The sequence below is a fragment of the Phalacrocorax aristotelis genome, chromosome 1 (genome assembly GCF_949628215.1).
Source record: "Phalacrocorax aristotelis chromosome 1, bGulAri2.1, whole genome shotgun sequence".
Classification (NCBI taxonomy): Eukaryota; Metazoa; Chordata; class Aves; order Suliformes; family Phalacrocoracidae; genus Phalacrocorax; species Phalacrocorax aristotelis.
Window position 1 is genome coordinate 202,944,541 of NC_134276.1, and position 24,734 is coordinate 202,969,274.

Genomic DNA, 24,734 nt, shown 5'->3' on the forward strand with positions numbered 1-24,734 from the left:
ATATGCTTTATAGTACTTCATACACTATGTTTAAATTCTAAGCTAAAATAAATCCTATTTCCAGATCAATCAAAACTACCCCTATGAAGAAGGGTGTATTTCCAGGAAAAGTTAAATATCACCAAGTTAGAAGTGTATTTTGTTCTTTGTGTATATCCCTATTAACTCTGACGAGACAGTATATTGGGAGAGTTTTACACAAATAAACCCAGAAACTCATGAGCTTAAACAATCCCTTTAATATAACAAACATATCCAACTTTCAAATATAAACTGGAACCAACAAAAAAAGAAACTCTGAACAGCTTTCTGAATGCCAAAAAGGGCTTATGCAAAACAGTGCACATTTATTCGAGGTATCGTATCCATGAAAACAAAACAAACCAAACCCAAGTACCTACATTTAAAAAGAATTTTTACTTAGCAAGGCAAAGTTAGGTGGCACATACACAGTACACAGATGTAAACAGTGTAAAAATACAGGTTGTTAACACCAACCAACCCAAAATTTGGTTATGAAAACTGAAGTAACCCAATATAGTAAAGAAATAAACCAGAGGCATGCAAAATATTATTTGTTAAAATACACTCATCCATGTGTCTAAGTGAAAGTCACAAGCTAGTGAGATGGATTTAGAAATGCAGTTTTCCTTCTTTGTTTTCCTTAGATTGATTGTCATTCAATTTTCCACTGAAGCGGAATGGCTGATGAAAAGCTTTCAGCCTTCTTTAACACACTGGTAACTGAATTTCTGAAGACTCCAAAGAGATGTTGCAAAGGAGGTTTAGGTAATTGTGGTTTTATGATACAGCTTGATATACAGCCTCGCTCAAACGCTACAAGCAAATGGCGCACGATCTATTACCATTCTGGAAGGCAAAAGCTTGGAGAACAGTCCTGTTGCTCCAGATGGGACTGAAAGATTTTCAAGTTTCTCCTCACAAGAGCAGTGACAATCTCCATGGTAAATCAGGTAAGCCACTTAACATTTTATTTGCAACACAGAATATTTTGGCAACCAAGATATATTAGATGCATCTGAATAGTGACCTGCAGCACATGTGCTTTTCAGAAAAGTCAGGTTTTGTTTCAGATATGCATCAGGAGCCTAAACAGCACAAGCCTCTTCACATTGAAGCAACCATTTTAGATGCACCTACAGGTCTTTCTTGTCTTCTGCTTCATTTAAACTGCCCTGAAAAGAGACAGATTAAAAATAATTTTTTATGTTTGGCAAGATCAGAAACCACTGACACCACACTGATTCCACTTTTTGCCCCCTTGGAGTCATACCTGATTTGTTCACTCTACACCCTTCAGAGTTTCAGTGCCATCAATACTACCCCACGTAACACGTGTGCTTCTGATCCTAGTACAGTAACGGCCATGCAGCTGCCTTCTGCTCCTTGTTCATGCTGCACTGTCCAGCAAACTCAAGGATAAATCAGTTGATAGCAGAAAATGTTTTCTGCTATCAGCTGATTTATCCTTAGGAGCTGCACCTACTGTGTGCTCAGTACCTTCTGTTCTTTCCATTCAGAGGTAAACACAGAAAACCGTAAGGATGTGTGTTCTAGACCACAAGACTGTTAGAAATGCAGGACTGCTATGGCTTATTACACAAGGAAGCACAACAAAGATAAGACATGCATGGTGGTCCTAATTCGAACACAGAGATCAGCTGAGCAATCTCTGTAATAGGGTGAAGCTGGGAATCAGTAAGTGGCTTCACAGGGTAGAGGAAAAAGATAACCAGCTCAAATTTGCTTTTTTTTATTAATAGAGGACCAACAAACAGCTTTTATTGAAAAGCAGGTCACCATAATTTTTACATCAATTATTTATTGTCTCCCAAGACCATTACTTGTAAACAGGCTAACTTTCATTTTTATTGATTTTTGGTTGAATTCTGAGGCAGATGGTAGGCATTGGAGAAACATATAAACATCTGTCAGACAACTTTAAAAACAAGCAGGGCTCCCAGTTCTACCAGAAATAATTACTGTATATATTATGGGTATTATAGCCATGCACATATGCAAACCCAATCAAACTGCTAATTCAGCTTTTGCTTGCTATGTTTCTTTTTTTATTTTGCACTTCAGCTTGAATTTTTGAACTAGCCTGTTTTTATCCTAAGCTGTTTGCTGGTTTTAATTTTTTCTTTTTGTTCTTGCATATCAACAGTATTGCAACACTTATCATCCAGCATTGCAAAAGCATGTTTAAAGAGCAAACAAAATAAAATCACTCATATAACTGATGTATATACCACACACACTACTCCTATAATTTTTTTACATGATGATAGTTTGATCATCACATACAAACTATCTGAACATTATTTCCCAAGTGACAGCAAAATCAAGTCTCTTGATGACCTGAGCTTTGTCAGCTGAAGTGCAAAAAAATAAGAAAATGCTAATAGCTCTGCTGTCCAGTCCCTGAAAAATAAAATTCTACTTTTTTGATGAAGTTCAAGGAGTGCTGCCCATTGTAACTTTGTTCTATAATAAAGATTTTGGTAAATTCTCTTGCATAACAAATACCCAACAAGCAGAATTTTGCTGGTACAATTTCAGAACATCGTGCTCATACAGCAATCTAGAACCACCTACCTGAAGCCATTCATATTCTTTCATCAGTTGATCATATTCTCTTTTAAGGCCTTCAGACTGCTTTTTAACTGCAATCACTTCATTATTTGCCTTGTGGAGAGCTGTAAAATTCAGAATTAGTGTTTTAATTATTACTTGTATTCCTGCAGTTCCTCAGAGCCCTAGTTATGTTTTAGGGCTCCACTGCACTAGACAGTCCTTCCTCAAAAAAAAAAGCCCAAGTTTAAAATAGAGCATCACAGATGGACAGAGGATGAGACGTGCAGGACAGGGAGGGGAAAGAAAATGCCATGTGTCCAGGAAGAGCAGCACAAGGAACAGGAAGGGGCTGTAAGAAAGGTAAGGGCAAGACAGATAAACTGTTGACAGAAGTGACAAGTTAGTGATGACTACAGTGTTCTGTCATGCTGCAGAAGACTGTTCTAGAAAAACAGAACTCTACAACCCCAAAAGCAAAACCGTCAGCCCTCTTAAAACAAAGAGGGGACTCAAATGCTGGGCAAGATTTACCAAAGCAACTGAGGCTGTCTATAAAATGGGGAGTGGGAGGGGGGGAAGAATATAATACATTATTATAGGAGCACAGACCCTCCCTTTTCACCCTGCTATATATTTTACCATGCATGAGTTAATTCATTAGAAGCATCGCTTCATGGATGAGAAGGCAGAAATGGTGGTGGTAGGACAGACAACTGAGAACAGGTTTTTAACAGGAGAAAAAGTGATTATTACTCTACTCACAATCTCAACAGCAATAACCTGAGAGCATGTCTATGCTGCAGTACAGAACAGCCTAGGACTCCATAGGGGACAATTTACAATGTAGAGTAAATCAGTATACAGTTTCATAAAGCCATTATTCCTAGGCTGTTATATAAGCATTCCAGTAAGGTGATTAGACATTTTTATATTCCTCTCCTATAGGTATTCTCAGGTATCTTTATATTTCTCTACTGTAGCAGCACAGGCATACCCCAAAACATTTATTCGTGCTAGAACAGAGAAACGTTGTTAATGACCTATAAGGCTGCCTCACACAGCCATATTTAAGAAAAAAATCTCAATTGTACAAATAAAAACTTTTGTAGTTTTCCTTGTTCCAAAAATATGGATCTATACTTCAACTGTGAGCTCCCTGAGACAAGACACTCAAGAATTTCAGCACCTCTGGAAGAGCCTGTCTCAAAAGATAAGGAGCTAGATGTGCCTTTTGTTAAGCACCCTAGCCTACAAGCACTCTGGTCTTAATCATGGTTCACTTTGAGAGCTAGGTCCTGAAACATCAGGACACGAGAGCTTTGACTACTCTCCTACATGCAAAGACGACGACTCCCTTCCCCAGCATTTCCTCTATTTTTAACTATTTTGAATGTATAGATTCAAAATAATTCTCATTTTAAAAGCCTGCAAGTGGTTTTCCAGTAATAGGACTTTTACCTAGCCTGAAATTGTGGCTTGCTGAAGGTAATGACACTTACGTCTATTGATTCCAACATGGTCAAAAATTCATCCCATCTCTTCACATCCTTTCTTTTTCATTTCTATACTTAGATATCCTTCATTCTAATGCATTCTTGACAGCATAAATATAAAAAAATATTTTCTAAAGATTTTGGTATTTGGAATAACCATGATTTCCACACATCTGACAAGTCAAACCCATTGCATTTTCTTTCTCTCTCTGATCTTGTACTGTTTAAAATATTCAACAGTAAAATTTGGAAATCACTCTAAAACAAACATGATAATTTGATAAGCTTCTAATTTTTAAGTTGTAGACAAAACACATACGCATATGCCATTTTGGCTCTTCAAGAATCTGCTAATTAGAAAGCTAAATTTTGCCTTTGCTTAAGAATTCTTCTACATAGTTATAGTACAAATTAACGATATATAATTTCTATAGAAGTGACTCAATGTTACTGATCTAATACTACTTAGCTGTTTACAAGCAGTAGCACAGTACTGTAGTTTCAACTAAAAACTACTCTATCTTTAAAACATGAACAAAGTATGTGAAAGTATTTGCAAACCAAGAAAGCAAACAAGTCACTGCATTGTTTTAATGTTTTGACTAAAACAGATGTATGACAGGAATACCTCATCTAACCCTAGAAGAAAAGGCAAAGAACAGATTGTACTTTCCACCTGTGTTGGCTATGCAAAAAAAAAACAGCTAAAAAACAAAAACCAAAACAAACCCAACCAAATCAACAACAAAACAGAAAAACCAAACCTAGACTCATTCCTGTTGGGGCCACACAATAAAAAGGAGCATCACATCTTTGACAACATGAATTCCCCAGTGTGCCAACTTCTCTGGATGTCTTCTTGTCAAGCAATGGAGACCATCCATACATCAGTGTTCAACTATTTTGCCATTGCACGAACACTGCAGTGCAGCCAAATCTATTGTACAGGCATATTGTTTCATATGGATTGCATCACATGAACACTGATACAGCAGAAAACAGAAGGTCCTTTGTATGCACAATACAGGCAGTTATTTCTGACTTCCATCTGCCCTGTTACTTTGCCTCACAGGAGGCAGAACAGCTGGACCGGCAGCAAGCAAAACCCAGCAGCTGATAGCTCCTACCGAGTAAATGCATGAGCAGGCAGGAGGTGAGAATGCTGCTTCTATGTGAATGCAACTAATGAGAGGAACAGTCAGTCCCAAAACTGGAATCTGGCCTCAGTCCTGTGAGAGGTGGGCCATCCTTTTTCATTCCCTTCCCTTCAAAGAAAAATCAACAGAATATTCGTAGGGCAGTATATCAACACACGACATTTATGGAAAACTTCAGCCCTTTACACTTAATGTGTGACCGAAGGTCCATAAACTAATGTCACATGTGCAGTCTGGGAGAAGTAGATAACTTGTCCTTCCCTTACCACATTCTCTGTATCCTGTTACAGGAGATACACAAAACCAAACAGCAACAAAAGCAACCAATGATTCTTCGGGCATTTCCCTGCACAACTACTAGTCCTGGTCTGACTAAATCACTTGAGTTGCAGTGCTTGCTACTAAGGAAACGATCTGGAACTTAAATTAGCATTGCTCACAATACAAGTCTAAAATCCAAGTGATTTGGACTAGTGTAAGACTAAGAAAGATCCCTCTCTTTCAAGAGTCTTCAAGTTGAGAAAGAGCTATTCACATTTAAGAATTTAGGCATTGACGGGACAAGAGATTTGCCAACAAATACGCTGTAAAGCCGGGAACACAACTCCAGTCAAGTAATTCCATACTAATTCTGAATTCTCTCCTTAAGATGTAACGGCCAGATAAAGTTCAAAAAGAAAAGGCAGGGCCAACAAATTACCCACAAATTTGCTCCAAGTACCTTTTGCAACCTCAGAAGGAAATTTTGTAATAAAAGGAATATTACAGCATCTTCAGATGGCATAAACAGCCTTGTATAACAAAACCATACTTGCTGTATGCAGTGCCATCCCTTTGAATTGACAGATATTCATATCAGCTCTTGTTGCATGTGACATTGTGTAATGGCTCCCACCAAGGTTATGATCTCACAGTTAAAAAGTAAGTTTAAGAAAGATGGACTTTGTTTCTAAACCTCACTTTGCCATTTGCTAAACAACATGAGGCTGTGGCCAATTCTTTTAACTGGTATCTCCTATTCCTGGCTTACAAAAGAAAGCTGTTAGTTCAGGTTTTGGGGAGGTTTTCTTGTTTATTTGTTTGTTTTCAAAAACTGGAGCACTTCAGTGGAGCTCAACATAAATACAGTTTTCATACATGGCACTAGCCTGCCTGGCTTGGCAACACAAAGGCCGAGCTGAACTCTCGCTGGCAACAGTTCTATAAAGTGTATTCCCAGAGTCTGTATTGTTTCATTCTAATACCTAATAATCTTAGCATTTAAGTGAGAATTGTACATTTGTATATGTGTATCTTCTAGAATAGTCAACAATTAAAAGCTGTTTCAAAACCAGCCCTCCACATGATTGTTGCTCTCTTACTCCTGTCTCCTATAGCACCATGCAACCATGAAACACGAAGCACTCCTGTGACACATTCCGTGCACAGAACAAACCTCATTAAAGGATGCCTGGAAGTTTCATCAGAATTTCCTCCTGCCTTACTGTATGCCTATGACAACATTACATATAAAGTATTTTCAGAAAAAGTTGAACTAAAGTTCAAAAGCACCTAAACTACTTTGGTGAGTCAGTACACATTTCACAATATGAAATCCTGACAGCAGAGACAAAGAAATGGTCTTTGAATTTTGTCTCAGCATGGCACTACAAGGACTCAGCTCAAAGATGCAATAAGGTCACAGGTCGGTAACCACACACAGATGCTGGGGACTGCAATGCCCGTTATGCTCCATCAGATGCAGGCAGAAACTTTAGGTGCATGTCATTTGCCATGAAATATTATTAGAAGACTGAGGCGTCAATGAGCTGGACAGGAGCCTGCCACCAGTGTGTTCCGCTGCAAGACTTGATCAATACTAGCTGTTCTGTGTAGATTTCTGCTGTGTAAATGAAGCTGTAGCTTTTACCATACACTAGGACAGTATCACAAAAAAAAAGACCCAAGATAGAAGGTGGTACAGCATTGCCAAAGTCTCTCTCCTGCCCAAAGGGTCCCATAATACCAAATGGATGTTCACATATTAGCATTTCCACAGTGTGGGATCTGTGAGCGACAAAAGAAAGTTAATGGACCAGAAGTCCTGTTCCTGTCCCCAACCCAAGGATCGCTGTAAGGACAGCTCCTTTATGAAAATTCTCTCATACTCTGACATCATCTCCAGTTGCAGATAGGTTGTTTTGTTGTAGATTTTTGGATAATTTTCAAAACTATCAAAATGAAGCAATATCATAACATCTCTTCTTTCCCCAGAAAGTTTCTGTAGGTCTGAGACCAGCAGCCATACTGAGAGCCTTTAATTATCTGAATGAACATTTTGTTAGAAATTTTGTCTACTGTGTAGCAGAAGAAACATTCTCACATCTGCACTGGGGGCTACTAGGATTATGTATATTTCTAGGTATCAGTTAGACATTTTTCATAATATACAAGTGTATCAATGAAATACTACCTTGGAAGGTTTCTAAACAGTCATGTTATTACATGTCCAGGTATGCTAGAAATGGATTCAGGCTCTGAAAGTGCTAGCCCCGCTGCTGGGTGCCTATAAAGCCCCTGGTATGCGGGTCTGCAATAAATTAGTGAAAAACTGCCCCTTTTCCTTCACTTCCACAATAAAGCAAAAAAGCGCATCAAGGGGGATAGGAAAGTCAAGTCTGAAAAGAAAACAAATTTGGTTGAAATCTTTGTCATTCATTTCCAACGTTTCCTCAGACTTCAGTAATTTCACTACTCAGTCTCTCTGTCTTGTATTTTCATTCTTCCTCCCCACCTGCCCAGAGCACAGTAGGTGGCAAAATGTCTTCCTAAGTTTGGATTTCACTTATGGTTAAGTGGACAAAAAATATAAGGTAGACTGTTTCCTGTAATGGGTAGAAAGCTGAAGAACTGGAGATGAGTGTTCTCAGAGTCTGCAATAATCACTGTCTACACTCTAATTTCAGTCAGAACTTCAGAAAAAGGAGACATGCAGTATTTTCTCTGCCAAAAACTTACAGAAAATTTGGATCTTCCTTGAAGTCACAGCACTAATCTAATACTAAACTGAGTTATTTAAAGATGAATCAGACTTATGTTTAGGAACCTGTTATATTTAGGACCCCTCCTGGGTGCCACTCTATTGAGGTAACCCACCTTTCAACACTTGGCCTACTATAAAGTAATATATCACCCTATAGCCATGTGTAAGTAGCTTAACAAACGTACTGGACCAGAGCAATGGGTATTTGAAACTGCTCTGTGAAAAAGATCATATTTGGTTTTTCATCCAAGCAGCAAAAAAAACCCCAAACCCAGCCAAACAAGAACAAAACCCAAATTTATGACTCTTACTGATACTATAGCTGAAAAATAAATAAAAAACCCCCAAACTAGTGAAGTTTGCCTTTTTATAGTTTTGCCTTGTTTCATTACTAGGTGACACCACCCCATACTCTTCACTCCCTTCCCCCCCCCCCCAATTTTCCAAACACAAAGGAAAGGTTACTTTAGTCATGTGAGCTTAGTGACATGAAACAAATTGTTAAAAAGAGGTAAAACAAGCTTTTCAATCTCAACTTTGATACTGTATAATGCATTGCTCACACTTACACAGCATGAAACTCAACATTCACCTGCACAGTTGCAGAAGTTTCAAAAGAAAACAGTAAATTCAATTGACATTAAATCTCTAACACTCCATAGAAAGCTGTGTCTACAGATGTGGCTATTATCAAGTACTTTAAGCTTTCTGGCTATCACTTTGCTTAAAATAATTTAAAAAATAAGAAAACTTACCCAAAAATAAGACAGACATACCTTAACACTATCTAGCTGAAGGTGGTAATTAACGTAATCATGGGCTTTTCAGTTTTGGCAATGAGCGGGGTTGTATCAGGGGAAGGGCTGTAAATATTTTCTTATTCATTCCTTAAAAAGACCCTCTCCCCTACTTTCCCCCTAACAAAAGACTCAAGCATGCCTTAATTTATATGTCTTTTGGATGGACAATAGCTCACAAGGAGAATGCAGCCAAAGCAGCATGTGGCAAATCTATTTATTCCTTAGCTTTCTTTAGCATTCCTCACTGAAAAGCTTACATTATATTAGTGTTACATACCACCAGTTAGTTTAAATAAAACATATGCATTTAAGGTTTTCATTGATCCTGTCACTTCAAAGGCAGCCTTCCCCCCTTTCTTTAAGAAAACCGCAGGAGGGGGAAAACCCACAAATCAAACCTGCCTGAGAACGTGAACTAATGAGACTCTCTAAAGATTCTTGTTGCTTCAAGCAGAGCTGAAAACAGCTGTTCTACAGTTCTCGTTTGTCTTCCCAGTGGACAATTAAAAATGATTACTGAAATATTTGTTGTTATTTTTACAGCTTTGTAGCAGTGCCATGCAATATGAAAGCAGCGCTATGTTTTGATGACAACATGCTATCTGGTACCACCAAAACGTGTATTTTGTTACAGTCTGAACATCTGACTAATGCTTACAAGGTCACAGGAAGTGTTATCTCAAAAATACTAATTTCAGATGAGGAGGTGTTCATAAGCATCACACACCTTGACAGATCCCAGTAAGACAGAACCAAACAGGTAAGATCCGCTTCTATCTCAATTTGTGTTGCCAAGAAAGCAGTTTTGACAACCTAAACCTTAAACATGGAAGCTGCTAACAACAGTATTATATTACAAATTGCACCGCATGTTTCCTTGTAGACAAAAAAAAAAAAGATTAAAAAAAATCTAACACCTCTGCTGCAGGAGATATGTGAATTTAGAATACTAGTCAAGGACTTTTCTGCTGCCTGACCAAAACCCTACTTTATAGAAAAAACCTCAACCACATACTCCCCATTTATACAGGGAGAGTGGCTAATATGTATGACATGAAAGATCAACCTGATACCTATAAGCAACCTGCCATTGATTCCATATCCTGGTCACGTCACTGATGAAGACAAGTGAACACAACTTAAATAGATCAGTTCAATTTATTAATAGTCACAATTTAACTAAGATGTTCAAATTACACTGTGCACATTTTCATAATGAAAACATTTACTAAAATCTGGGATGGCATTGGCATGTTTCTCCAGTTCCTAGTCAAGTGTAAAGAACCCCAAGCCAAGCGTTCTGTAAACTGATGTAGTTAATGCTATACCATGAATAAATTTTTGACATCCAGTGTCAAAATAATCTTTCTCTTAATTGCAAAGAAGTCCTAACCAACACTTACCATTTGAGGTCTTCTGTAGCTCTGCTTTCAAATGTTCAACTTCCTTCTTCAACTTTTTATCAATTGCTTCTGCTGACTCTTTCTTTTTACTGCTTCCTTTTTCACTCAAGGCCTATTAAAAACCACCGTTGCTAAAATTAATTTTTGTTTTTGTTAGTCTGATATTAATGCCAAACAACCAGAGAATGTCAGAGACCTTACAAAGCTACAGGTTTTATCAAGTGCCAACATGACACAGGCAGATTCTCAGTCATTCTAGGAGGGGGGAAAAAAAACAAACCAAAACCCCCAAACCCTCAATGTCTTAAGTAATGGCATACTTGTAATAATACAGCATTATCTCCTGTGTAAGTTTATAAGGTTATAAATCACTTTTCCAGAATACATACGCTGGGACTGCAAGTGACAGAACACTGCCATGTTCATGTGCAACTTGTTCTAATAACTTATTCCAATTTAAATAATGGAAAAATATCACAAATCTCTCCTTGTAAGTTTGCAGCTACTTCTTCAATCTTCAGAATACCTCAATAGCCAGATTAGATTTCCACTGAAAATCAAGAAAAAACTAGGAAAGGATGCAGGAAGAGCCCTGTAAATACTAGACGCAAGAGCAATATAATCCCTGTATTCCAAAAATGCTGGCACTACTATACTTATGCACAGTCTTATCATTAAGGCAATTGCTATTGATAACAAAGTATCATACATTAAGGATTAGACCCCATAATTAAACCCTTTGCACATATAGCCTCTATTATCCAACCAAGCATCACCTCTGTTATGAAAATGGCAAAAGAAGTGGTAAATGCTTAATGGGAAAAAGTAGAACAACTGAGATGAACAGCTGCTAGGTGAGCTCATGATATCAGAGTTCACTGGGCACAGGTGTGAGCAGAGGGGAAAGATTCCTTTAGGAAGAAGGAAAAGAACTGTTCAGAGAGACTGGTAAACAATCCAAAGAAAAGAGCTGAAGAAAATATTCTAGAAGCAATTTAACCAAAGAGCAGAGATTGCATTTGACGGCTGGTAACAAAACCACAGTCCATTTGTCATTAAATTGGCCACAGATTGCCTCCCTTTGTGCTCCCTTCTTTCTATTAATACACAAACAGTTATTTCTGTAAAGTTTTATCTTAAGTCCTGTGCTCCACAGAACCTCTGAACAGGAGGCAGTGCAGACCTAGTACACTAGAGTAAGCTTACAGTATTTATGCTTACAGCCAGTGCTCTATATGGAATTGCTTGTCTGTCTCTGATGGTGGAATGAAGCATGCTTGTAAATGAACGCAAATGCAGGGGCCAAGCCACAGAGGAATCTAAGTCATAGGATCTCTATAAAATTAAAATAAAGCAACTGTGAACACTTTGTATCTCCAGCGCAGTGGAGATCCAGCCTCAGCATGCTGGCTGTACCGGTGACTACCACTGTTTTTGCAAACCATGCAGTCAAACACAAATAGAAACAGACAGGAATACAGTTTCCAGTTTCTGGCTACCACTTACAAGCAGCGAAGAGAATGTGTTGCTAAGAGAATGTGAAAGCAGAACAAAGAGAGGACTTTTGGCCAAATCCCAACAGGACAGAGAGGGGGAGGGGAAAAAAAAAAAAGTACCAGTATGCAGTAAAGAGACAAATTCCATGGCTGAGGGAGGGAGTCTGGAAGTCTGGATTATTTTGACAAAATACCAAATCCCAAAATTTTGGAATCACTTCATATGTGGGAAATATCTAACACACACTCTACTGATCCTTGTTTTATGACACCTCTTCTTGAAGAACTGGATTTTTTTGCATCTCTTCTAGTACTTTTTGTCCAGAGTCTTTTCTCTTTGTCTGAAGATTTATTACAAAAAAAAATTACAGTGCAGGTAACCATAGACACTGCTCCAAACAAACTGGAAGGAAACCTGTACACACCTGGAGTTAATTTTGTTTTGACAATGTGCCAGACTGAAGAATACTGTAAAAGTCTTCATACCCTGGATATCTGCACTCTAGCTTATGGCTCAATCTCTTCCAATAGAAATGAAAGTAATCAATTACAAGAAAAGATTTCATACATTTACCTTTATTACCTTTGCTGACTTACTGCATACAACTGTATATTGAACCACAACAGACAACGATAGCTTCATTTTCTCCATTCTTCTCATAAAAGTAACTCACCTTTGGTCCATTGGTGGTTCTTTTACGAAATAAATTTTTGGTAACATTGTCATTAATACTACTGTAGCACCTTACTGAGAAAGGAAGGTGTTAGGAAATTGGCTGACCCACCATAAAAATATATATGAGAATACAAGATACAATAAATACAAAAGGCCAATTTTACAAGTTAGCAAAGACATTCCAAGACTGGAGCGAATCCTATTTAGAAGAAACAGACAGCACGAGAACAGCTATATTGTAGGCTTTTCTGTACTGGACTGCTATAGCCCTGACCTAAACAGCCAATCATTTAGGACAAAGAGAATAAAATTAGTGTCTCCCTCTACTTTGCTATGACTAAATTCAAAGACATATTTTTAAGGATATATTACTACTTTGATGAAATGTGTACTGGAAAGACAGAACTTCATTTATTTGGATTACTTTCATTTCCTTTGTGAAGAAAATGCTACTGAAATTACATATTTTAACAACATTGTTGTTCCTTCTTCCACCAGAAGAAAAAAAAATAACAAACATTATACAGCAGGAAACCATCCCTAAAGTACTTTTTACTAACTACTTGCTTATAAGAAAATAACTAAAAAAGTTCAAAGATACCTCCTGTAGCCTTTCATTCTCTGCCATGTATTTTTTGGCTGCTTCAGTAGCATCATTTACTTGCGTTTCCAGAGCTGCATGAGATGTCATCCCTTTTGCCAACTGAGTAAGAAGGGTAATAGTACGTCTCAATACACTGGTGAAGAAACACAGTGAACAGCACAGTAGTTCACAGCACAAATTAAAAACAAAAAAAACTTGCCAAACCCAAAACAACTTCTTTTCTCTTTCTCTCTCTCTGCATTAGATGTGAAAACAGAACCACAAGAGGACTGTTTAAGCACCTGAAGGGAAACATCCAGGCTCATCAATGACAAATAACAGTAAAATAAGAGACTGAGAAGATATTAATTCATCAAAAATCTGATTTTTACCTGATGCAGAACCTTTCTCCTCCCAAAAACCCTCAGCCATTAAGGCGTCAGAAACCTGCTTGCTTAAAGGCTGAAATACTCCTACATGACCTAGCGTTTTCAATAGGATGGATCTCTGAATACAAGACCTAAGCAACAAACCAACCCCAAAAGAACGAACGCAACTTTATAAAAGGCCTTACAAGAATCAGATTAGCAATGTGAGCATATTAATCTTCAAAGTACTTTGTCAATATTGCACAAATCAGAACATGCATGAATGTCAGCACTCATGGCACCTCAAATCTAAGCTTTGCAAATACCTCCCTTGATTTGATCTAGTAATTGCCTCTTTGCATCACTACTTTCATTATTCATCTTGGGAGTCTTTCAAAAGCAGTATGTTGCTAAATCAAGGAAAGGCTGGATTAATATAACTATCTCTTCAAAAGAAATTTGAAAATCCAAGTAATTGGCTTTTCATAACCAAAAGCATATTAGTAGACCTTTTGGCTTTCAGGGTAAGTCCTCCTCCCTGCTTTTTCACTGAAAGCTCATTTTGTTAATTTTTTTTGGTTTTAATAAAGAAGTTAAGGTCCCCATGTCACTACTTTTCCAAGGGTTAGCATGTTTTACTATTGCTTATTAATTTATAGATGCAGTAGTCATGAGTCAATAAAACATCATTATGAAACAGAATCACAGAATCTCCTATGTTGAAAAGGCTTCCAGAAGTCATCCTGTCCAAGCTCCTGCCCAAAGCAGGGACAGGTACAGTAGTTTGCTCAGAGGGTTGCCCAGGTGAGTTCCCACCATCTCAAACGATGGAGATTCCACTGTCTTTCAGGGTCCTTGTTCCAGTGTTTGACTGCTCTTGATAGTAGAAAAAGTACTTTATACCACAAGTCAGAATTTCTCAGGCTCCTGGCCTGTTGCCCCTTGTCATTCCTGAGTGGATCCACTGAGATGGCTTCATCTTCTCTACATCCTACCATGAGACAGCTGGAGAAGGCAATAGATCTTCCCTTCAATGTCTCTCTTTCTGGCTGAAGCCAAGCTCCCTCATTGGTCACCTGTTTCAGCCCCCAACCTTCTTGGTACACCGCTGCAGTAATCTAGTATTTTGGGGAGTCAAAACTGGACATGGCCCTGCAGCTGCAATACCACAAGTATCAGATAGAGGGGAATAACCACTTCTCTTGACCTGCTGTCTACTGCCTTGCTATTACAGCTCAATACACGATTGGCTGTCTACCAGGATCCCCAGGTCCCTTCCTGCAAAACTGCTTTCTACCCCATCAGCCAGTCAGTTGCCAGCCTGGATGCTGTACGTCATTCTCCCTTACAATGATGGACTTTCTATTTGCCTTTTCTGAACTTAATGAGATTTCTGGCAGCACCTTTACCCAACCTGTCTAGCTCTCTCTGAATAGCAGCCCTGCCCTCCAAGATATCAACCACTCTGGTGTGGTACTCTGACTAGCACAGTCAATCCCATTATCTAGGTTGTTAACAGTACTGAGCCCAGTACCAATCCCAGGTGGTGCCCCTCAGGAATTTGCTCATCCTGGGACCCCTAAGGCCCTGGGAATTTTCCATCCACTTTTTTCACCACTTCTCCAGCCCATATCCCTCCACAGTTAGGCTATCAGGATACCACAAGAGGCTATGTCAAAGGCCTTGCTAAAGGCACACAATATTCACGGCTCTGCCCTTCATCCACACAGCCAGTCATCTTGCTGCAGAAGGCAACAGGGATGATTAGGCATGACCTCCCCTCAGTAAATCTGTGCTGGCTGTTCCAAGTCACTGTATACTTCATGTCCCTGGAAACAGCTTTGGGTAAGATTTGATCTGTAACCTTTCCAAAGAGGTGAGGCTGAATAGCCTCTAGTTTGCTACATTCTGCTTTTTGTCCTCTTGAAAACAGGTGCAATGTTTGCCTTTTTGCAGTCACCAGCATCCTCCTTGATCACCATGATCTTTCCAAGATGACAGAGCACAGCCTTGCAATGACATTGGCCAACTCCCTCTGCATGCAAGGATGCATCCCACCCTAGGATCACAGACTTGTATATGCCCAATCTGGTTAAGGAGTCCCTAGCTGCATCTTCTGCTACTGTGGGTCATGTTACATTCGCCACCGATTCTCCTAGAAGGCTCAGAATTGTGAGGCCAAACAGCACACCTTACCAGTGTTGGTAATGAAACACTTGATGTTGCACTCTTTTCCACATCCTTTGTCATTTGGTCCCTGCCCCACTGAGCAGTGGGCCCATGTCTTCTTTAGCTTTTGTTTTCAGCCCTTCTCATCCCTCTCTGGTTCAGCACAGGGTAACAGGAGGCCAGATAAGTCTTGGCAGGCTCTCCACATCTCCTAAGACATCAAGTCAGATTAGCAGACAGGTCCCTCTGTCCTGCCTAGGGAACAGCCTCTGGCAACTATGACCCTCTTTTCTGTGCAGACAGCTGGTGGATGAAGGCTCAGCTGGCCCCAATATCTCCACTGATAGGCCATTTTCCTCACCTGTACCCACTGTTCTGCAACTGGTGAACCACAGATGGAGATGAGCTTTTGTTGTGTTGCCAGAAGTGACCAGCTTCCAGCCTCCTCCATCTTGGGAATCTCCACCCACCGCTCTTCTGGAATTCTCCTATTGGCTGATGTGCTAAAACGAATTAAAACTGACCCAAAGAATGAACCAGGGGCATCCAAGTACCCATTCACACCTACATGCAGTCTTAACTTGGTTGAGTGATGGCAGCAGCAGCGTAGGATAAGGCAACCCAAGGAATACCTTATTCCTCCTCTGACAGAAATTTTGCCTGTTTAATAGGTAAGTATAATAGCTCGACTAAGAAACATCCTTTCATCTAGCCAGTACTGTAGGAACATCTATTTCTTCTAAGTCTTGGTAAAAGGCCTTAAGCAAACCTCTTCAGAGCAGAACTTTTATCCACTACACAACCTATGAGGGCCACCTGACAAGTTTTCTTCCCTGAAAGCTGCGCGGGAGTAGGATCCCAGGGGACCAGCTTCCAATTGTAGTGTAGGACACAGTCCAGCTATTCCTCTCTTGGAGCAGGGATCACAAATGTATTTGTTCATATTTACTTAACCTTTCTGAAGGAAGACAAAGAACATAATGCACTCCTACCACTATTGTGAAAGGCTACAGCCACCTCCCTTTTTTACAAAGTCTTCCTGCTCAGGTTTTGTACCAGTTTTTCCTTGACACTTCTTTATGTACAGTGCTCCTCAATGGTCAGCTGAAATGGCCATACATGACTCCAAGTGGAAGAAGTTTGTCAGAAGTCTGACTCCAGGCACTTCCTTGTTCTGTGTTCCTCTTGCGTATCTAGGCAATGTCAAGCAGCTCACTGAAGGAATTCAGAAGAGGGCCAGCATTCTTTGCCCAGTATCACCATAAAAATGTACAAATAGGAAATCACCTGACCAACACGTCTGTTTCTATTCATTCACATTATCTGTGTCCAATTAATTCACGTGCTCCTTGCCCAGCTAAGAAGATCCGCAGGTTGCTGTGGCTACTGTGAAGACTGACAGGTAGTCTTGACTGCTATTGCTGGGCAGGACAGAGCTATCCTTTTCATTATGCTGTTTTATTCATTGTGCTTAAACATCCTGAAAGGGATACTGCACTTAAGATCATAACATCATAGCAGGCCAGTTGCCACAAAGTGCTTGATCTGAAATAATACGTGGAACTCCCATTGGATGATGGAACACTACCCTACAGTTCCTAACTTTAGGCTTTAGATGAAGTGGTTCAAATCAGACCTAAGCTTTGCTTCTTAACACAGCAGGATGCAATACCACCTCCTTGCAAAATATTATTTAACAGTACTTTAGTTTTTGAGGTTTTTTAATTCCTGTTTTCTGTGTTCAAAAAAACCAAACAAAACATAGGGCATAAGTTTAAGGAAGGAAATGAGTATTCCCTGAAGAAACGTGTTCTGCAAAATACATGTTCTCTCAAACATTTAAAATGTTTCTTTCCATGTGTTGCTCACATATCCTTCCAATCATCAAACATTTGTAAGATTATTTTCTCTGATCTTACTTGCCTCGTAGCCAATCTGCTCACACTTAATTCTTTAGTCTCTTGCAATTAGCCTTCTGATCTTTTTTATAGCTGCATTACTTTGTGCGATAGTTCCTGTAAGAAAACATGCTATGTAGAAATTAGAAAAGATGTTATACTTACAGCCAAAAAAACAAGGAAAAACCTGAGAGATAGAGGTTTCTTTGCGACCTGAAGCGTTTCATCTGAATATGTTCAAAGGCATGGGCATTGATATTTGCAGCCTTCTCATTCACATGAATGGCCGAGTACTTCCTAACTTCTCTAACAGCATCTGCAAACAAAAACAGTTTGCTCTTATTCACAGTTCTAGGCACCATGTATGATAAGCCAGACATAGTACTAGAAATACGTACGTGGACTTTCTGCTCAGCAAACAGGCATGGAACAAATAGTGACAACACTTATGTTTTCCATACATGTTAAAGACAGGTCTTGATAAATCAGTGAAGCAATATAACATAACACATGCCAGAGATATGCCACAACATTGCCCTAAATATGCCTGAACTGTCAATTCCAACACTTGCACCCAGCCCAGGGATCAGGCCAAAGCAACACATTCTACAAATGTTACCAGAGACCGTACGGACAGCATCAAAATGTCACTGCTGACAACTGAATTAAAATCCATCCAGTAGACAAACAGTGAGAAAACAGAAAGAAGGGAAAAAGAGATGCCTTCTGAAGCATTATCCTCATATGGAGTTTGTTAGATAACCATGTATTTTCGCAATGATGCAAGTCTCTACTTTGTGCTTGACTCAGAAAGGGGAAAAAGATATAACATCCACCAAAACGGGAATACTGTGGTAACACAGCATTGAACATAAACAGAGCAGAGGGGATAGGCTACACCTCAGCTTGCTTTCACCTGCCCTTCACCTATCTTTAAGCTTCCCTTCATCCATCATATACTCCTGATAGTTCTGCAGAAGGGCCAATACACTGCCAGTGCTTTTCAAAGGACAAAATAATTAATTAGGACTTACGTCTACAAAAAAACCAAAAGCTAACCCTGTTAAGAGTTCACATTACAATCTGCAAAGTTAAGGTCATCATACATACTTAACGCCAACAGAGCACCTAAAATCTCTTCCTACAGACCATCAAAAATACACATTTAATGACACATTATCTGTTCTTGCAGAATATTTTGGCTATGTGTTATCCAGTTGCTGCTGCATTTCTCTAAGCAGACAAAATCAACTCCACAGAAAGGCGTGAGAGTAACATCACTTATGACTGTCTCTTATGTTCATAAGTTATTTAGAGATAAGAAAAAAAGAAGATTTTAAGTGAAACTTCAAACAATGCAACAAAGACTAAGACCAAACAAAGTCCAAATCCCTGTGCTATGGGAAGATTCTAGTCCTGCAGTAACCTATCATGTTATGCTATGGGGCACACATCTCACCACTGCTTTATTTTAGCCCAAATCTATCTTTCAGCAAAATCGATAATCATCACCAACTCAAAAGCAAACTTTGGTCAAAGATTTCAATTGGTTTTCAATGAGAATAAAATCTGTTGGTTCTCAGCCTTAAGCCATTTACTGAAGGATCTACTTCTAAAGATAACACTAAAGATAACCTAAAAAAAAAATAAATGTTTATTTGCACAGTCAGAACATTTTTAATATTAGGAATACAGTATTGCAGTCTGGTCTGACTTTGTTATTCATGTAGTGCATCTGTATGTTTCTCTCAGCAGACAAAAACCCACAAATTTTTTCTTTGTATTTTCACTAGTTTGGAATTAAATAGCATTTTCATTGTAAGGCACTTGAAACTTTTCTCTCCTATCCATGGAGAACTACTTCTATCACTGAATAAATACAGGAGATACTTACCACACAAAACTGTCAGGACAGACGTTAAATGAAATCAGCCAGGCATACGGTTGTCATTCAAGCTCCAGTTTCATGAAGACTTTACTCTTGCCTAATAGGCCTTAGGATCTACTCATACCAAATGTAGCCAACAGCTATTTTGTGTATGTGCTGAGCAGAAGTACTCAAGCAGCCCAGTCCTTCGATATATTCTTATGGTCTTTTATTTCAACAGCAACCAAGAGAAAGAGTGCCATCTACTGCACACTGAGCAACTCTGCCAAATTCTGGTATCAAATACTTCAAGTTCATTCACTTCTGTGTGAAAGTGAAACCAAGCAGCAGCCTAGACCAAGCTCCATTTCCCTCCTCATTTGCTACTGTATTACTATTGCAGATGGGTTCCCAACACAGATGAGTATAAGCCCTCTCCTCTTCCATTCTATTGCAGAGCTCAAACAAATTAGCTGACTTACATCAGGCTTGAATCCTTTCTATTGATCTACTCCATATACCATTAACTCCATATATCAGGGTTTTTTCCCCATTTGTTTAGAAATCATTTAACACTTACCAAGAAACAAGACGATCAGTAGAACTATTATCGTAAGGAACATCTTGTTCCAAAACACTGCCAGTTTGCTCCATAGAGGAATCATAAAAATTTTCTGCCATCTGTAAAATAGCATTGTGTTATTCAAAATTAATTAAACACTAAACGAAGAGCATAATAACCTCACAAGAGAGCTATGTTATTGATATGAGACTTATATAAGGTCTCTAAACAGCTGCAATATAATTGAGGTAAACATAGCTTTTCCAACAATCCAACTTGCTTACCTCTCTTGTTTCTTGTCAATACAAAGACAGTTGGTTCAACTTGAAAACTTCTTGCATGATAGTGGGTACTCTCCAGATAAGTTTTATTTTAGCTTTTACTTTGGCTAGCATTACTTTGTAGTCAGGGCTGAACACAATAAACTCAAGGACAGGGTAAAGACTGTAAAACCCATTCCATCATTTTTGTTTCTACCTGCTTATACTCTTTGTTGCCAAATAAAATAAAAGCCCTCCACAAATTAACATCACCTCCACCATCCTTATTCAGAAGGCTTATCTTTTACATTGATGAACTGCATAATTATAATGTACGAGGATTGTCATTACATTCTAATTTGGAGATGACAACAAAAGGACAACTCTCATGTTTATATTTTGTCAAGTGTTAAAACCTCTTTCAAGAGCATAAATCTGTTGGCTAAGGAAGCAACTTCAGAGGTCCAATGGTGGTGAAGACCATTATTTTATTTTGTTTAAACAATCAATTGCCTATTCAATATTACTGCATGGAGGGCTCTGCAAGAATTCGGGCTTGCAGCACAAATGCAGAACATCTGATGTGTTCAAATGAACTGAAACCCACAAGAGACCACAACAGAGCAGGTACTTGTCCTTTGCTGCAGCTTAGAATTAGTGCTACTGCAAAAATGAAGCAATAGGGATGTAACACAGGCATTCTAGTCATCATCTGATTATATCAGGTAAAATTTCCAACTTTTCTTAAGAGTATTTACATTTTCCAGAGACTGTTAAAATTTGTCCTTTAACAAAGCAGTTTCAAACCTACTATGAACCTAATTTAAATTAGACTGTAGCATCATCTCCAATGGTTCCTTCTGGTTCTGCACCAGCAAAAATTAAAATATTTTAACACTGTATGTGTAAAAACCTCGTATCTTTTAGTGTAATCTGAATTCTTTATAGCAGACAGACACAATCTGTAACAACCAAAAAGCTTACTTTAATTAAACCAAGCTACAACTCAAACAAAGCCAACTCGCTCACTCTTTAAACATGCAATTCTCCAAGTTTCATACTGATCTCTACTTAAGAAGTGATTCTGAGGTATGACCTTAGACAACTATACTGCCAAGTTATATTCAGGCTAAAAATAAGATCTCTTTACTGCAAAGTCTCCCTATGTTATACTTTCATGCTTATTTTTCCTCAACAAGTATCGACACTCACATTTATTAATGCTGCATTTCCTTTTGGTGACAGAAGTCACCTAAATATTATATAAATATAACCTTCCAAATTATTATACTGGCCACCACTATAGAGGTGCCACAGTAACAGTTCTGTCTTTTTGCCCACTTGCATTTTTATATTGTCAACTTACTTATTCCCCAGGAACTTAAAAGCTTGTTAGCAAATCTGAAAAGGAGTTCATTATCCAAAAAAACGTGCAGGCACAAAAGAGGCAAACAACCTGTTTGGAGACTGACAAGCAAGTAAACCAAAGCTTTAAAGAGCACTTTCACATCCAGGTTTTAGCGCTTTCACTTTTAGGGTTTGTTCCTTAACATGTTACAGTAAAAGCTGCATTCTTCATTCTAAATATATCTAAAGAGGCACAAAACAAGCATGTAACAGCTTTTATACAACGCTGAGACAATGGCAATTTTTTTGAACAGCTTTAAGGCTTTTATCCTACTTGGGTTTGTGGGTGTTGTGTTTTTTTTTTTTTTTAAGAATTACTGATATTCTGGGAAGACGCCATAGCTGTTTCTCTTGCTTCTCAACAAGAAGGTAGCTCTCTATTTCTTACAAAGAAATAAAAATAACATTACCAAATTTGAAGAGCTACTTACAGGAAACAATCCTAAGGTAAGGTTGTAAGCCAGACCTTTGCATACAATAAGAGTAAGTAATATATTTTGTTTCTTTCCCTTACTAAGGGCATTTATTTTACAAGAATGAATTATTTTTATTAATGTTTGTGTTGTGTTTCAAAAGTGTTATTTTGTTAATCTATATGTTTATAGAAGTCTTCATTTCAGCAGTCCTGAACCTTTTGCATCAAGCTGAAGTCTGCGTTTTAAAACAAACAATTGCAAAATTCCTTCCAGCCCCTACACATGCTGTATGCAGTTAGCTTTGAATATCAGATGTCTCTTATCTGTTCATCACCCACAATGCCTAGTGTACACCAGAACCTTGTAAAGCTGCTCCTCACAAACTTGACAAACAACTCCTGAAAAGGCAGCACCGTCCTCTCGTCTCTTACTGAGCTCACAGCAAGGGAAGCCAGGTGCCATCCCGTACGCTGGCTGCTCCAAAGAGGGAAGGCTGGGAGGCGACGTCCCGCTTGCTGAAGCAAAGCGATGGGGCTGGTCCTGGGAGCCCCGGCTGTCGCTCGGATGAATCAGCAGTGCGTGCAAAGCAAACATGAAGCTCCTTAAGAGAGGCTTACGATTCTTGAAACTCCTGACACTCAAGTCCCGAACAGCATTCCTTCAGCTTACTTCACTGCTAGTTTAAAATGCAGAATTCGGTGTTTATAAAAACCAAAATGTAAAATAAACCCAAACCAGTGAGAAGACCGAGGTGGGGGTGTCCAGCCCACGTCGTCCTACCTCAGCGGGGAGATAAACGGCAGGCAGAGCAGGAGGATTACTCCTATCTCACCGTACATGAACGCGGCAACCGCCGTCCACTGGAAAGTCATGGTCCCGGCAGGCCTGCGGAGGGAGGAGCGGCTCAGGCGGGCCCGCGGCGCCCCGGCCGCCGGCACCACCGCCACAGCGGCTCCGGCAGCCCCCGCGGGCCCGGCCGCCGCGCCTCGGGCCGCCCAGCTGCAGAGGGAAGTATTTCCGAGTAACCTAACTGCAGGGACGGCGGAGGGGGGGGGAACGTCCCTCTGTACTGACTTCCCCTCCCCAACCAGCCCCGGGGGTACAGCGGTGGGGACCGGGACCGAGACCCTCACCGCCGCCGCGCCTGGCTCGGCGGGCAGCGCCGAGCCGGACCCCCGGGAGGAGACCGCACCCCGGCTGTGCCGCAGGCCGACGGTTCCTTCCTTCCCTCCCTGCTACCCGCCGCCCCCGCTCCCCCCTGCACAGCCGGGGAGGCCTGCGGCGCCCCGGGCCCGCCCCGTTCCCGTTAACGACCTCCTCGGCACCAGCGCCCGGCGGAGCCCGATGGCGGCGAGCGGCTCTCAAAGGGGCGGGGAGCAGGATGGGGCTGGGAGCGGGGCCTCGCCGGTCCTTCCCGCCAGCGCTGAGGGGCGGATGTGGGCGGGGCGGGGTGGGGGCGGGCGCCGTCCCAGCCGGGGAGAGGGGCGGGCAGGGCGGTGGGGCACCTCTGTTCCCAGCGCGGGGGAGCCGCAGGCTCTCCGCCGTCTTCCCCCCGCCCCAAAGGACACCCGTGGCCGCCACCCCAGTTCCCCGGGCTCTGGAGACCGCCAAGGGGTTTGTGTGGGGCAGCCGGACCTGACGGTGGCCGTGAATTTACTAAGGGGCCGCACCTGTGTTGGAAAGTGCCGGGATCTACGTGTTGAGAAAGGTTAAAAGCGGTATCTTTTTCACATTTGGAGAATGGCTGTAAGCGTTTGGCTGCGGGATCTTCCTGGTATCATCCCACCGCTCCGTGACTCGAGCTTATTCGATCGGGGACTTCAACTCTGCTCTCTAGCGTGCTCATCAACTTCTGAAATTTAATTAAAATACTGCGCCTGTCTGTCCATTCCGCCCCCCCCCATGCATTACACTACCTTAATGTATTAAGATCCTGTAAACATATTTTCTCAAGGAAAGTAGGCCCAGTATTCATACAGACACCACAAATAACAACCATGAACAGTCTCAAATGCTGTCAAATAGGCCAGTTTGGACCTCACGAATAAAACAACATTCCTTCAGAAAACCCTGTTCTACTGTCCTGTGTGGTGCTTTTTTATCAGTACAGCAGGCTCCAAGCACATTATTTCTGTACCTCGGTACCCACTTTTCCCATTTCTTGACCATCTCTTTTGCCACCATTGTAACTCCCCTTCTTTGCCCCTGCACAACTGTCCCCTAATCACTTTTCCCTGTTCTTCCCAATTTTGCTGCTATCTGTACCCACATCCAGTATTTCTGATACCATTACTTGGGCAGTCTTGGCCTTACGTGGTGTTACTGAGGTACTGGTATGGTTATCGGGCACTCTTGGCCCTACAAGTTCCTAGCTCCAAAAAGGACCCTCAAAATTACTCTCCAGTTAACTGTGTGGTTCAGTTGTTTTTCACGTAACTCCCGCTTAACCACTGGCGAAATCCAGTCATCCTTCCCAGCGCTATCTGTAGCTTTTGCTAGCTTCTCACACTGGTACATGTCACATTCAGCAATTTCACACGTCATATCCAGTTTTCTGCA

General features: G+C 40.4%; 1 protein-coding gene across 2 annotated transcripts; it reads right to left on the bottom strand.

Annotated features, from left to right (window-relative positions):
* Nucleotides 1-219: 219 nt before the first annotated feature.
* Nucleotides 220-23,734, bottom strand: BCAP29 (B cell receptor associated protein 29). Of its 2 annotated transcripts, XM_075081369.1 has the most exons (9): nucleotides 23,490-23,527; nucleotides 22,956-23,060; nucleotides 22,607-22,851; nucleotides 20,111-20,211; nucleotides 17,829-17,979; nucleotides 13,247-13,382; nucleotides 10,474-10,585; nucleotides 2,620-2,720; nucleotides 220-1,196 (listed from the first exon to the last, which is right to left on the bottom strand). In XM_075081369.1, exons 4-9 carry the CDS (start codon nucleotides 20,193-20,195, stop codon nucleotides 1,158-1,160), a joined length of 624 nt encoding a protein of 207 aa, XP_074937470.1. In that variant the 5' UTR covers nucleotides 20,196-20,211; nucleotides 22,607-22,851; nucleotides 22,956-23,060; nucleotides 23,490-23,527; the 3' UTR covers nucleotides 220-1,157. The 2 variants fall into 2 exon arrangements, with proteins under 2 accessions (XP_074937470.1, XP_074937469.1); XM_075081368.1 differs by lacking the exon at nucleotides 22,607-22,851 and having other exon boundaries at nucleotides 23,490-23,734.
* Between the last annotated feature and the right edge of the window lie 1,000 nt (nucleotides 23,735-24,734).

What these genes read in the sequence shown, in the direction of transcription:
- BCAP29 (XM_075081368.1), bottom strand. Translation starts at nt 23,047, where the DNA reads ATGACTTTCCAGTGGACGGCGGTTGCCGCGTTCATGTACGGTGAGATA. An exon ending in TTTTCCTTGTTTTTTTGGCT is followed by an intron (nt 13,383 to 17,828) that starts GTAAGTATAACA and finishes TTTCTTCACCAG; the next exon opens with TGTATTGAGACGTACTATTA. An exon ending in GCTACAGAAGACCTCAAATG is followed by an intron (nt 2,721 to 10,473) that starts GTAAGTGTTGGT and finishes TGAATTTTACAG; the next exon opens with CTCTCCACAAGGCAAATAAT.